The sequence below is a fragment of the Dermacentor albipictus genome, chromosome 7 (assembly GCF_038994185.2).
Source record: "Dermacentor albipictus isolate Rhodes 1998 colony chromosome 7, USDA_Dalb.pri_finalv2, whole genome shotgun sequence".
In the NCBI taxonomy this organism is placed as follows: Eukaryota; Metazoa; Arthropoda; class Arachnida; order Ixodida; family Ixodidae; genus Dermacentor; species Dermacentor albipictus.
The window spans coordinates 1,822,161-1,835,462 of record NC_091827.1 but is presented as its reverse complement, the minus strand read 5'-3'; the positions used below and the strand labels follow the sequence as shown (position 1 = coordinate 1,835,462).

At 46.7% G+C, this 13,302-nt stretch overlaps 1 protein-coding gene across 5 annotated transcripts in view; it reads left to right on the top strand.

Moving 5' to 3' along the window:
- The window catches only part of LOC135918021 (protein phosphatase 1 regulatory subunit 21-like), a 247,346-nt gene that overhangs the window by 56,501 nt on the left and 177,543 nt on the right, over positions 1-13,302 (top strand). For 3 of the 5 annotated variants that reach the window (XM_065451686.2, XM_065451684.2, XM_065451685.2), the window contains exon 6: positions 9,097-9,155. The exons of the other annotated variants lie outside the window; for them this stretch is intronic. In XM_065451686.2, coding sequence (XP_065307758.1) covers positions 9,097-9,155 — 59 coding nt within the window. The remainder of the gene's footprint in view (positions 1-9,096; positions 9,156-13,302) is intronic. 5 annotated transcript variants of the gene reach the window in all.

Below are 13,302 nucleotides of genomic sequence, written 5' to 3'. Positions count from 1 at the left end.
AGTGGGGAGTAGCAGTCGCACCGTACTCTTCAATACATGGACTTAGACATGTCGGGGCGAATATACGAACTTGTAGAAAGAGTGAACAGATAGCGTGGCCAATCCAGGAGCGCCAGCTTTGCGCTCAGGCGCGAAATTTTGAACGCACGATAGAGAACGTACCGGTACGTCAGTGACACTGTGGGGGGGAAGCGCGATGACGTACCGGTACGTCCGTGACAGCGAAAGGGTTAAGAAGGGGCAATTGTTACGGGACATGGTACATTTTCCATAATTATACACGCGTTCACCCACCATCTCCTGTCACAGTAAGAACACCGATATGCCTAATAGGTGTACTGGCAGGCCTTCAGAGCTTTTTCGGATGTGCCTGTGATGATTTGAGCCGTTACGGGCAGTAAAAGGCATGTAGCCATTTTTTCGGACTGCCCGATTGGATTTTTCGGATGTTTTGGGGCTTCTAGGCAGTCCGAAAAATCAGACGTTGACTGTACAACTGACCTAAAGGATGCTTGAAATGGTCCGTGGGGCGAACACACGGCAGAATGAGGACAAGGACATAAATGACCGTCGCATTGAGCAATGATCGGGAAAGGAACTCTGCCTCCTCTTCTTTAAGGAAGCTTGAGCTCAAAAAGCAAAGTGTTGGCTGATGCAAAGGTGCAAATGACCATGATCCAAACCAAAATAAACTCTTGAAAGCAGTAAAACACCAAACAGAGGCATTGTGCGTGGGCGGAGAGTATGTGAGGACAGTTGAAGTTGACTTTCCAGCTGCTGAGAAAATTTCACTTGTGACAAAGTTTGGGCCTAATACCAATGATCTTGCTATCACTTGACAGGAATAGCTCATTTTCGGAAATATTTGCTTCTGTGTGCATCTCCTTTTATTCATATTTGAAAATGATACTCGATTTGGAATGGCTTTACCATTTTTCTTTTTCAAAGATATTTGCTGTGCATTTTACTATGCCCCCCCTTCAGTTTTCTATATTGAATAAGATAAACACTACGCCGTAATATTCAAACTGGATTGTTTTTTTTTATTTTCTTAATATGCTTACTTGAGAGAACAGCATTGGGTGACGTGGTGTCGTCCCTCCCCCCCCCCCCCCCCCCCAGCCTGACTTGACATAAAATAAAGTTCTGTGTTGCTCAGGGAAAACCTGGAAAACTCGGAGTTTAAAAATGTCAGGGAAAAGTAACTACCCAGAGGTTGCCATACTTAGTGTGCAGCTGCGATATCGTTAAAATGTGACAGGACCACAAGTTTGGAGTGAATTCTGCTTCATAATATCTCTTGTCATTCCCCATTCATGATTGGCTCATTGATAATGTAGGCGGTGTGTCACTCGACCCCTGACAAAGTGCGAGAAGATACACGGGACCTTCGCAACATGCACACATATGCGCAGAACTTCATCAGTTTACTTATTCACCGTGCTCTGCGTTTCTATGTTTGCGGATCTGTGCTACGCCATGCCACGGAATCCATGTGCATATACCATGTGCTAGGTGGCTGCACTGAACGTTCAAAATGTTTTTGGCATTTTCTTAATGGAGTACTGGCACAAAATTTTGAAGTGGAGATAACAGGTGAGATGGGCACACACACATCGTCTGCAAAATATCAATGGCGAGTATAGATTAGAACACATTTAAAATCAGTTTTAGAGTACGTGCGCACAGCTAACCGCAAAACGCAGCACCTTGTGACATTGACCTCAAGGAAGGAGTGTAAACAAACTAAAAAATGCTACATCACAAATTTTCGTTGGCTGCCATGCTGCTTGCATGCGTCTTCCTCTCAGTTGGAGCCAACATTTCACTTTTCGAAATGTTGGCTCCCGCTTTTACCTTGTTCTTGTTGCGCTCATTGTCTTGAATCTCCGTTTCCCGCCTTTCCCTTATTTTCCCTGGACTTCTCAGTTGTTGCTTGTAGCGGGATCCTCTCTATTTCGCTGCAACTGCAGAATCAAGCGGCAGTTTTTGTAGTGTCCGCAGATTTCCTGCGCTATCAGCTTGAGTGCGCTGTACTGACCACGCACGAATTGCGAGTACAGCACAATGCCACCTATATACTGCATCGCTGGTTTCTGCCAAACACATTCAAAGTTGGGAATAGCGATGCATCGTTTTCCCCATGATAGCTTACACTGGCAGCAGTGGACATGCTACTGTTAAATATCATGCAGCAGGCCACAACACTTGACGCTGATTTGTCGTGTCTTACCAATAAATGTGGCCGATTCGAGGCGTCTTCACTGTCGCCGGCCGCAATATCTGAATCGCTGCTTTCTAGTAGGTCGAATCGAAAGTGGTGGGCCACGTCTAATACAGTGGCAATTCCCGCCTGCAGGAAATCGTCACTGCTGGACCACGAAAACTAGGATGTTGACAATGGTGGCGAGGACATCGCAAAGCACATGCAGGTGTAGCAGATGAGCTAGCAACACGAAACTCGCGCTTCAGCTTGCGTGCTGGTGTGCGCATCAGAGCATATGTCAGGTTTTTGTGATCACGTGCCCAGCTGTGTTTACATTCCTTTTCTGACCCATCTCGTTGCTCTCTGAAACCGAAACTTTGACTGGTCACTACAATAAAGATTCCAAATAATTGTCTGTCGCGCTCTGAGGTAAACGATGTCTTGTGCTGTGATTACTGCGTCATTAGCTGCTTATTAAAGCAGAAAAAAACACCTAGTTTTTTGTCTCGGTACTCCTTTGAAGGGACCCTGAGATGATTTTATTTTCTACCAAGTCGTTAGGGTCGTCCCTACTGAGTCATTTGGGTAGGTCCTTCTGATCATTAAGTGACATTTAAGCGCTCTGCAGAGTACAAGTTATTACAGTGCAGTCCACTTATAACAATATATTGACACGTGTACTTATCTTTATCGGGCTACACGTTTTGCCGCCTAGCAAATGTTATCGCACAGCGCGGGACGCACCTGCATATATCCGAAGTTTCTGGAAAGTTATCACTGCTTCTATCCGCTGTCTGTTGTCACCGAACCTTGTGTTATCTGATATCATCGCTTGACGTGAATGATGTAGAACTTTGTAGAAGGCATGCAGATCCCAACGATTAGTCTGGAACATTCGACGACTGCTGTATAAAAGCAGACGCGCTTGACCCGCTGATCAGATTTTACGACGATCGCCGACTGTGTTCGCCGTTCTCGTTGTGCTTTAAGTGTAGCGTGTTTTGTGGGCACAGGTTCGCCCAATAAAAGCTAGTTTTTGCCTTTCACAGTATTGCTACTGTGTTCTTTGACGTCACGACCACGTGACAATATTGGTTATTAATGATGAGTTGGCTTCAGAGTATAAACTTTTGCATTACGGCTATGAGAAAAAAAAAACCATATATAATGATATGGTATTCACCACATATCGGATATAACAGTAGAAATTCTGCCTTTTGGGTGGCATTTTTCATGCAGAATAATCGTGAAATTTCCATTGTTAAGTTCCCCTTAACCGAGTTGGGGCGAAAAGTTTGCCTATGGGGAAATAATGCAGAAAGTTGGGCTAGTTTATGCTGATGATTTGCTGAGACATAGTTACTAGTGCTAACAAGACTAACAGAAAAAAAGTCGGGACAGGACAGAGCGCTAGTGGCTATTGGCCACGTCTAATACAGCGGCGACTCCTGCCTGCAGGAAATTGCCGACGCTGGACCGCGAAAACAAGGATGGCGACAATGGTGGTCTGTCCTGTCCCAACTTTTTTTCCAATAATCTTGTTAGCGCTAGTAACTATGTCTCAGCAATCGCCTACAGGAGTTTGTACCTGCCGCCATTACTGCGCAGCGCGCTCCGTTATCGCGCCGATTGCGAAAGCCACGGAGAGCATCGCAAGTTGCCGCAGTGCGCCACAAGATGGTGCCAGCTGCTTCGTGTCTGCGTCGCCAGCGAGCGTTCAGCAAAAAAAAAAGCAAGAAGCGAACCGCATCTGCGCTCCCTTTCTACATCTCCCTCTCTTCCTCAGCGAGTGCAGAAATGCACCGTGAAAGCAGCGGTAGGTGCCCCGACAAAGCGCAAAGTTGTATGCTCGAGATGATGCTGCAAATTTTGCAAGACTCAAAGTACCAGTTCACGCAGTGTATGACATCGATTCTGAAAACCGCATGCACCACGACCATGAAGGCTAGAACCAGTGACCATGCCGACGAACTGAAATAGCGGGCTTTGTGTGCTAGGGTTAAACCCGCATGTGTCAAACCAACACGGTGGCTGCTGCTGACATTACCAAACTCTGAGGGCACGTGGCTACTGGTGATAAAATGGGTGGTGGTTCGATGGAGGAGTTTCTGAGTGCAGATAGCGCTGCCTCGCTCTGCGAAGAATCTTGGACAGGGCGTTCATTGTCGCGACAGACGGCGGCGTTGTGCAAAGGAGGCAATGACATTGAGAGTGGCCTGTCTTTGACAGTGACCCCAGCGTTCACGCAAAGTGCACTGTCATTGATAGAGTCGCTCATTGATTTCATGTACGCTGAATTATAGCTGCCATGCATGAATTATAGCCGCCAAGCATGAATTATAGCCGCCAGTGTTCGCGTAGTCGCTGGACGTGAAAGCAAGTACAGAATTTTGACTATTTCAGTGTGCCTAATGCTTGACACACTGTTTAGAGATATAAACATTTGATTTTTCACAGCCTCTTTCTACTATGTCAATTTTTTGTCGTAAGTGGCAAATTTGGTTTCAGAGCTATGAAGGTATGTTTGCCAGTCTTTCTTTTCTTTTTTTTTTTACGGCAATTCAGATATAGCGATGATCAGTTATAACGATCGGATTTTTCTATCTTTTCGATATTGTTTTAAGTGGACTGCACTGTATGTGGTTTTAAAGATGTGCACAGCTACCGATTGTCATGGCACTGCTTCCCTAAGTTTTCAGCTGCCCCATTAAAATCTACGTAATTGGCTCGCAGATTTTGTTCGCAATAGTTGTAATGTTGCTTAATTTGTTTCAATAAAAAAAAATGACAGGGAGAGAGTACAGACCAACAATTTATCACTACACTGAAGCACTTCCAGCTTGCAGCAAGTTTCATCTGCTTGTGTTGCAGTGTGTTTCATGTTTACGTGAGCTGTGGTCAGTGTTGGTCTCGAGGTTTCTTTCCACGAGGACCATGGATCACCCTTGTTGCATTGTGAACTGCAAACCTAGCGATTGGCTACATGTTAAGCTCCGACATCGTGTCACTCTGAAGGCAACAGGCGAGTGGAGTGCCTGCAGTGCATCGGGTTCTCGGTACTCAACCGGCTCCAGGATATACGTGTTTGCGGCCGTCACTTTTCGCTGGAACATTGCTACCACAATATTTCGGTAAATGCAGGAGTACTGGACGTTTTGGCAGATTTGCAGCAACACAAACATGGGCAGCCTACATGGTGTAGCCACCTGGTGGCACAGAGCTGGACCATACAAGCACCAAACTAATATAGCAGTAATGAAGTGTACTCTACTTTGCTGCTCGTGTAAATTTTTGGCAGCAGCGTAATCATGAGCATACTGTCTTTTTAAATATTTAAAATGTTTTATACTTGGTTAGAGCAATGTTAGCTCTGTGTCTGGTTGGTTAAGCTGTGCCCTTTGTGGGGTTCTCACACCCGCACTCTTCGGACAAAGGAACGACAACACAGTAGTGCAAACAATCACAAGGGCATTTATTGCACCTTTCATAGATCAATGCCTGCTAGCTGAGTTGCTATCCACTAAGCATGCCGATGGGCGCGCGACAAATCTAGAAGTCCGACTCACCGTGACCTCGCGAGCGAATATGGTCACCCCATGCTGGATCTCAACGCCTGGTCGTTCGCGTGTATGGTCACGCCAACGGTGGCGCGTTCCAAGGCGGCCATGCGAGGCGGTCTCGCAGAAGCATGGGTCGCCGCGCGCGCGCGGGACGTGCACGCCGTGCGCCGACCCGCCGGAAAAGACCAAGCACCTTGTCTCCCGGCGCCCAAGTAACCCCACCCCGTCTGCCGGCGGTGTTAGCAGCGCAACACTCGTGCCCTCTCCCGCACTGCGCTTCAACCACATCGACCACCGCGGGCATCACGCAGGCCACGCGGCGAAGCCGGATTACAGGAGACACACTATGCGGGAAAAACTTCAGGGGACGCGCGAGTCGCGCATCCCCACACCTTTGAGCAATTAGTAACAAGTTAGCCATCAGTTTTGCAAGCGCAAGTAACCAACACCACCTGCCGAACAAAACCCAAACCGCCGTCTGCCCGTGCACTAATGTGCCTGCGGTAGTATATAGAGGCACGGGAACAAACAGCTCTAAAACAAACCATGCAACAAAAACAAAGAGAGGGAGGCGTGTGAAAAAAATTCCCTGTATTCCCACATAGTGGCAGCACATGACAGAAAAGAAAAAGTTAGGAAATTGGCACGCTTTTTAAATGTACAGACGGTGCCGTAAATATACGGCATCGACCATTTTGAGACTTGTTCGTGGCACCGTATATTTACGTCATTGACCCTCAAAGGGTTAAAGAGTGGCATATACAGTAAAAGCTTGTTAATTCGAATTCCGTGGGGATGCTACAAAAATTCGAACTAATGAAAGCCGGAGAAAAAAAATCGCTCGGTTAAGGTGTGTATATAGTCCAACGTGGCATAAGCATGCGCGCACACGTTACGTCGCGTTGGCTTGAAGAACAATGTCTATAATTTGAAGCACTGGCGCAGCCAACGTAACTGGACGCAGCTAATGCGGTCCAACGCGCCCGACATCGACATGGCTCTTGCTCCATCTGTGCGTTCGTCGCGCTGACTGGCGCAGAGAAAAAAAATATGGGGCAGTTTCGCCCGAAAAGTGAACCAGCGATTGCAATAGCAAATTAGAAGATAGGTATACGAAGTAAGGATAGTAGCTTTAACGGCCATATAAACTTGTAAACATTTGCTCACTAATTAAGTTAACAAGTACAATGTCACGTGCGCACCGGTAAACATGAATGCATCTCACTCGATGACCGCAGAAACTCGCTGAAAAATATTGGAGTGAGGGATCGCAGCAGTTGCAGCAACGGAATTGACCTTCGTACAGCGCTTACTTCAACATGAACGAAACATAGAAAGCACATCGCATACGAAGCTACTGGCACTATGTGCACTCTGCAAACATCACAGATTGCTATGAAAATAAGGCCCAAGTGTGCAATTTGGCCACGTCGCAGATCGCTTTCAAGATACGACGCCCGCATGGCCACGCTGTAAGCAGCAGCTGTCGAAGAAGAACGTTCCCCCCCCCCCTTCCTCCCTCTGCCTCATCCACGTGCCTCGCACGCGACATGAGAGGGCGTGCATTCGCCCCGCCATCCTCACTCACGCACACGAGATTGAGCCATGTACGCCGGTTCTCCCTCGCACACTTTCACTCGCAAATACAGTATATGGTGCACGGTGACGATTTTCTTGCCGTTGATCTTTGTACGGAACCTCACGGGACAGAAGCGACCTGCAACAGAGGCGTTGGCCACACCTGGCCAGGCGCAAATGCGTCTCTCTCCAGTCAGGCCTAAACAATGGCCCGCAGATGGAAAAAGCAAAGCCGCGCGGCCGGTGCGGTGATGCCAGCGTCACCAACGTGCTCCTGCACACTAGCACTCTCCCCTTCCAGGATGGCGCAGGGTTCGAATTATTAGTTATGGTGCGGATTGCATTGTGAGTTAGTGGGATGTGTTACATATTAGAGAAGTTTAGCTTGTCCGGTATTCGGTTAAACGCAGGTGGGCGCGGCGTTGAAGCGTTGTGGTGGAGGCGTAAACGTGAGGGGCCTGCATAGTGCAGCCACCTGGTGGAGCACAGCTCAAACAGACACAAACAGCTAGTATTGCCCTAACCAAGTATGTTCTACTTTGATGCTGGTGTAAATTTTCGGCACTACCGTAATCATGTTGCTGCCAAAAATTTACACCCACAGCAGAGTAAAATACACCTGGTAACTGCAATATTAGCTGTTTTTGTTTGTTTGAGCTCTGCACCACCAGGTGGCTGCACCATGGAGGCTGCTCCCGTTTACGCCTCCGCCGTAATGCCCCAATGCCCCGTCCGCCTGTGTTTACCCGAATACTGGATGAGTTAAACCTCTCTATTGCTTTCAATACATTGCTGGACAGACCGCGGTGACTATTTAGAATGAACGAGTTGTGAATTAACGAGCTTTTGCTGTAATCGAATGGAAAGCATAGCTACAAAGTCGAAGCTCAGGGGTCATATTCCTGGTCCATTGCTTTCTTTTTTTTTTTACAGATATGAGCACTTTCACAACATTGTGTGACTAGACTTTGCACATGTTGGTGCCTACGTTCAACAGCGTTTGCTTGGCTCTGGGCGAGGATTGCTGGGGCCCGTAGACGCCTGAAATGTCGGGTGCCGAGTTGCACAGTATTTAGAAGTACTAACTGTTAGGTGTGTTGGTCATTCATACTCAAAGAAGAATCTTGCAAACGAACAGGGGCAAGATAGAGAACACGGATGAGTGCCATTCTATCTTGTTTTGATCTTGTCCCTGTTCATTGGCACCATTCTTCTGAGTTTACACAGTATCTTGCAAAAGTGATCTGCTGAAAATATTGCTCCTAGTATAAAGAGCTTTTAAGAGAAATGTAGTGGCTACTGGTGCCTATTTTAAAAATCACTACGTGGTCTATGGTCTATGCATGGCCAGGGGCTTATATTTTTGTGAATTTGCTTACCTTGAAATTTTAAAGTTTTTACAACTTCGAGTTAATAGGGTTTAATGTAACTTGGATATTCTGACCTCGCAAGGAAGTGCGGTACTTTTCAGTGCAACTAATTTTTTTTCTTCAGGTAAGGTTACTCTGGCAATAAGAGGTTAACAAAGCCCAATAATTCAAAATTATTCTAGAACACCAAATTAATTTGCTCTTAGATTAGTGTTAATCAGCCGTTGCTTTTCATATGGTGGCAACAAGGTATCAGGCACATTTTAATGTTTCTGTACCATTCCTCAGGCTATGTTGTTGATTTACGTTGTCATGATTCTTTTAAAGTTATTGCCACTAAGCTTTTGACAGAGGGTGGATTTTTTCTTTTCACGTGCCCTAGCTGAAGCTGAAGTCATGTGAAAAGGAGCTGAAAGAAGTATCGATGAAGAATGAACTGAGGTGAGACAGCTGCAGTACTACGCATGCCTCAGAAGTAATGTTGCTTAGCTTCATTTTCTTCGCTTTCATTTATTTACTGATATAATTTATGTTGAGCTAATCTTATCCTTACTTCATCCTTAGTTCATACAGCATAGACTGCTCATAATGTAAGTTGCTGGAGTCGCGAATTTCTGCACCATATAGGTGGTACCACACTAACCACACCACCATTTTTCTTAGGCTGTGCATGTGCAAAAAAAAAAAAAAGTGCACCAAGCAGCTGCGTGTGTCAGGATGCGTAGCGTAGGGCCGGGATGTGCCCTCAGTTTCGTTGCTTAGGTTGTTCCTCCGTTTTCCAAGTGCCTGTACAGCCACTGTGATGCAGTTCGTTGATTTTGAAGCAAACCGAAACAGTGGTCACCGTGCTGTCACGGGAAGCTCGCCTTTCAAATATGTTCGTATTGATATACAGGCGAAATCCACAGTAACAAAATCGCCGGGGAACGCAAAAAATTTTCCTTTGCGGAGGATTCGTTAGCATGAGAATGACACAAAAGACAAGCAATTGGTTTGCAAAAAAAAAAATTTATTGCTGAAAGTCAGTATGCTTACTTTGCCGAGCCTTACCTTGCATCAAATTGCACTGCAAAAAGTGGTCCAGACTCCAGTGCCATGCGTCGTCGTGCTCGCCGAAAAATTAACAAATTGTATCAAAGCCATTCAACACGTCCCGCAGGTTTGTCACATTCTCTTTATTTGGTTTTTGGTGGTCATCGTCAGCTTCAGGCGCAACATTTTCATCCGTGCAAATGAAATTCATCAATGCCGAGGCCATCTGGAACTATGTTTGCCACGGTGCAAAGTTCACCCCATGCATGGGTTAGCGATGGCGGCACTGTGCTGTCAGCATTGTCATCTGTGCGCCTTTGGGCAAATCTTCCTCCGGTGCCGCTGGATCAACGCATGATGCCTGCTGAGTAGCAATGAAGCCACAATATTTGAAACAATTTGCTATCATAGCTGGACACGTCGCAACCCACGTGGTGGCCACCACCTCAAGCACCATGATGATGTCCACGTCGCTGGGACGCTTGAGCTGGAGGTTCAGCAGGAAATGCTGAATCGTCACCTCTCTGTAGATGCAGTTGATGCTGCGACTGACACCTTGATTGTGTGGCTGCAGCATGGAAGTGCAATTTGGTGGGGAAAAGTCAAGCGCATGTTTTCGTGCTCCATGTTATGAACATGATGTGCACTGCAGTCATCCAAAAAAAGGAAGACCAAGCTGCCTGACTTCTGCATGTCGGCATCGAAGGCCTCGAGCCAGCCACCAAATATGGCCCGGGTCAGCCATGGCTTCAGGATCGCGGTGTATTGTAGAGGCAGCCTACTATTTCTCTTGAAGCAGAGGAGCTTCTTGCTTCTGCCAATTACAAGCAGTGGCTGTTTGTCTGTGCCGCCCATGTTAGCATACAACAAAATTGTTACACACTGCTTTCTGTTATCCGCTGTGGCATTTCTAGGTCTTCAATGAAAACATCTCATAGAATATGGCCGTCTCAATCCTTGTTGTACATGTCTGAGGGCTTGTGCTGGTTCACTACTTCTTTGTTGGTCAGCAGCCATGACGACATTGCCACTGGGTCGATGGCTGCTGCCTCCCCGGAAATAACTTTGGCCACTGTGTTGTGGCAGGCTTTGAAACGGCTTTACCAGCCAGAGCTTGCCTCAAAGTTATTGTGCCCGAGCCTGCACGGGAAGTCCCGTACCTTCTGCTATAAAGCGCTTGGCCAGACAATGGCACTTTGTTGGCACGCTGTTCACAAAACCACGCAAACACGGCCTTGTCGATGTCTGGGAGCGCTGCAGCCATCACTGTGTTGTTCTTTGCATTCACACCATTTCTGAGTGCACCAAGAAGGGAGGCATTGTTTTTGAAAATGTAGACATTGAGCTGTATGCAATTCCATATTTATGGGCGATCTGCATTTTTTTCCTGGCCTTTTCAAGCTGTGCAATAATTGCAGCCTTATTCTGTGGAGTCATAAATTTCCACTTTTTGGCTAAAGGCGGCATCTTAGCAGGCTGGCAGAGCAGACGGTCCAATTGCCACATACACAGTTGATGCACCCTAGCACCAACCACGCACAGTGACCACACTGCACACATACGATCATGTGTGGTGGTGCACGAAGCATAAAGCGTCATTGGGGTTATCCGAGCCTTCATGTGTGGATGTCAATTTGGCTAGTCAGCGATTATGAGTCAGCATGCCACGCAGGCGTTCTACTCCGCATTAGCACATGCTGTGATGTCGCACAGGATTGTGTTAGAATGTGCCGACTGCGAGGTCGCCTCCAGTTCTTGTGTTCTTCTTTGTTTCTTGCTTTTTTGTTTGTTTTTGTAATTTAAATACTAATATTGCATTTTTGGTTTGGACACTGCACAGTCGCCCGTTGCAATGGGAAAAACCATCACCATCATCGTCATCAATGTTGCTGGTTGCAACTGCTCCACTAATAGCTCCACTGCAGCTTTTCTTTAAAACAACAATGGTGGTGGCCAAGCATGTGTGCTGTGTGGTAGTTTACGCAATTTAAAAGCACAACAAATGCATTTGAGCAGTTTTTGGACACAGTGTTATGTGAGTAGATTATTTGTGGACCGTCCTTTCAGAAAATTTTATTAATAGGGGATCGCTGTAAAAAAAAAGCTTCGTAATGAGTCACTAATTGCAATGACTCCTATGGGCGTTCGCTGGGGATTCGGAAATATTTCGTTGCCTTGGGATTTCGTTATTGCGAGTTTTGACTGGATATATGCCGTATTTACTCGAATCTAGGCCGACCCCGATTCTAAGCCGACCCCCTAAAGTCTGAAGCCAAAAAATATATATATACATATATATTACCTCAAATGTAGGCCGAACAAAACAAGTGAGGACAGCGTTCACAAAATGCAAACAGCATTTATCGAATCTGAACGTGCAGAGCTTGTTCAACGTCGTCGTCCCTGCTAGACTCGTCGCTGTGTTCCTTGTCACTGTCACCTTCAAGCATTGCACTATATCAAAATACACAGCCGTCTGGTTGGCGTTGCCGATTTTCCCAAGGTTGCAGCCTGCCGCTTCTCTCTTTCGCAGCCCGTAGCACTGAAAAGCTATCAGCTTTTCTTCAAGATCACTTGGCAGCTTCTGGGTGATTGAAGTGCGACGTCGGAGGCTGAAGCCGAAGCGCTTCATGAATTTCTGAAGCCAGCCCCGGCTGGCTTTGAAATCCTTTGGCGTTAGGCCTTGCTCCCTCAAAAGTTCCCTAGCTTTCGCTTGGAGCACTCCTGTTGTCACTGGAAGGGCAGCTGCTCTCTGCATCTGAACAAAGTCAGCCAAAACTGTCTCCACTTTGTGGTGATGGCCTTTCTTTGGTCTGCTAAATGCCATCCTCGTTGTGGCGCATGCAAAAAGCTGCTGTCGTTGTCCCTTCCCATGACGGACATTTGTCTCGTCGACGCCGAAGTCCCGCCCGGCTTGAAGGTTTGATGATGTCTCTGCGGCTATCACAACTTTTCACTGCGGCATTGTAATGGCATCTCCTGCTTGATGCCATCGCGATAACACCACGCCACACACCGATACGGCCGACACGACACACATCAAAATGGCGACCTCGCTTGTTTGCGGTTGGCTACTGGCACGGCTAGTAGCGGCTGTGATACTGACTTTTCTAGATGACGCTAGCTATGCACCATATTTAGCAGTTTCAATGAAAAACTAGCGCGTTTTTAATATCCTCGAATCTAAGCCGACCCTATAGAGCTTGGAATATGATTATTTGAAAAGAACAACTATTGGCCTAGATTCGAATAAATATGGTATTTTTGTGCTTACCTGCTGAGCCAGCACGGTGCTTTTTCCTCCGTTCTTTGTTTATTCGCTCGCTCGAGATCTTCTCTGTATCGCTCGTTGATCTCCCCTCAGGTGGCACACCTCATTCTCGAAATGTTTTCGTTGCCTCACTTGCCTGCAGCATTTCCCAGCAGCCATGTCATAACCAGTATTTCGTCTCGCACAGCTGCACTGTAAGTGGTATGCGTATACATTGAGTTCTATGGCAAGATAAATGGGAGTTAGGCAAGAGTGAATTATATCTGGTCCTGCACTATAAGCGGT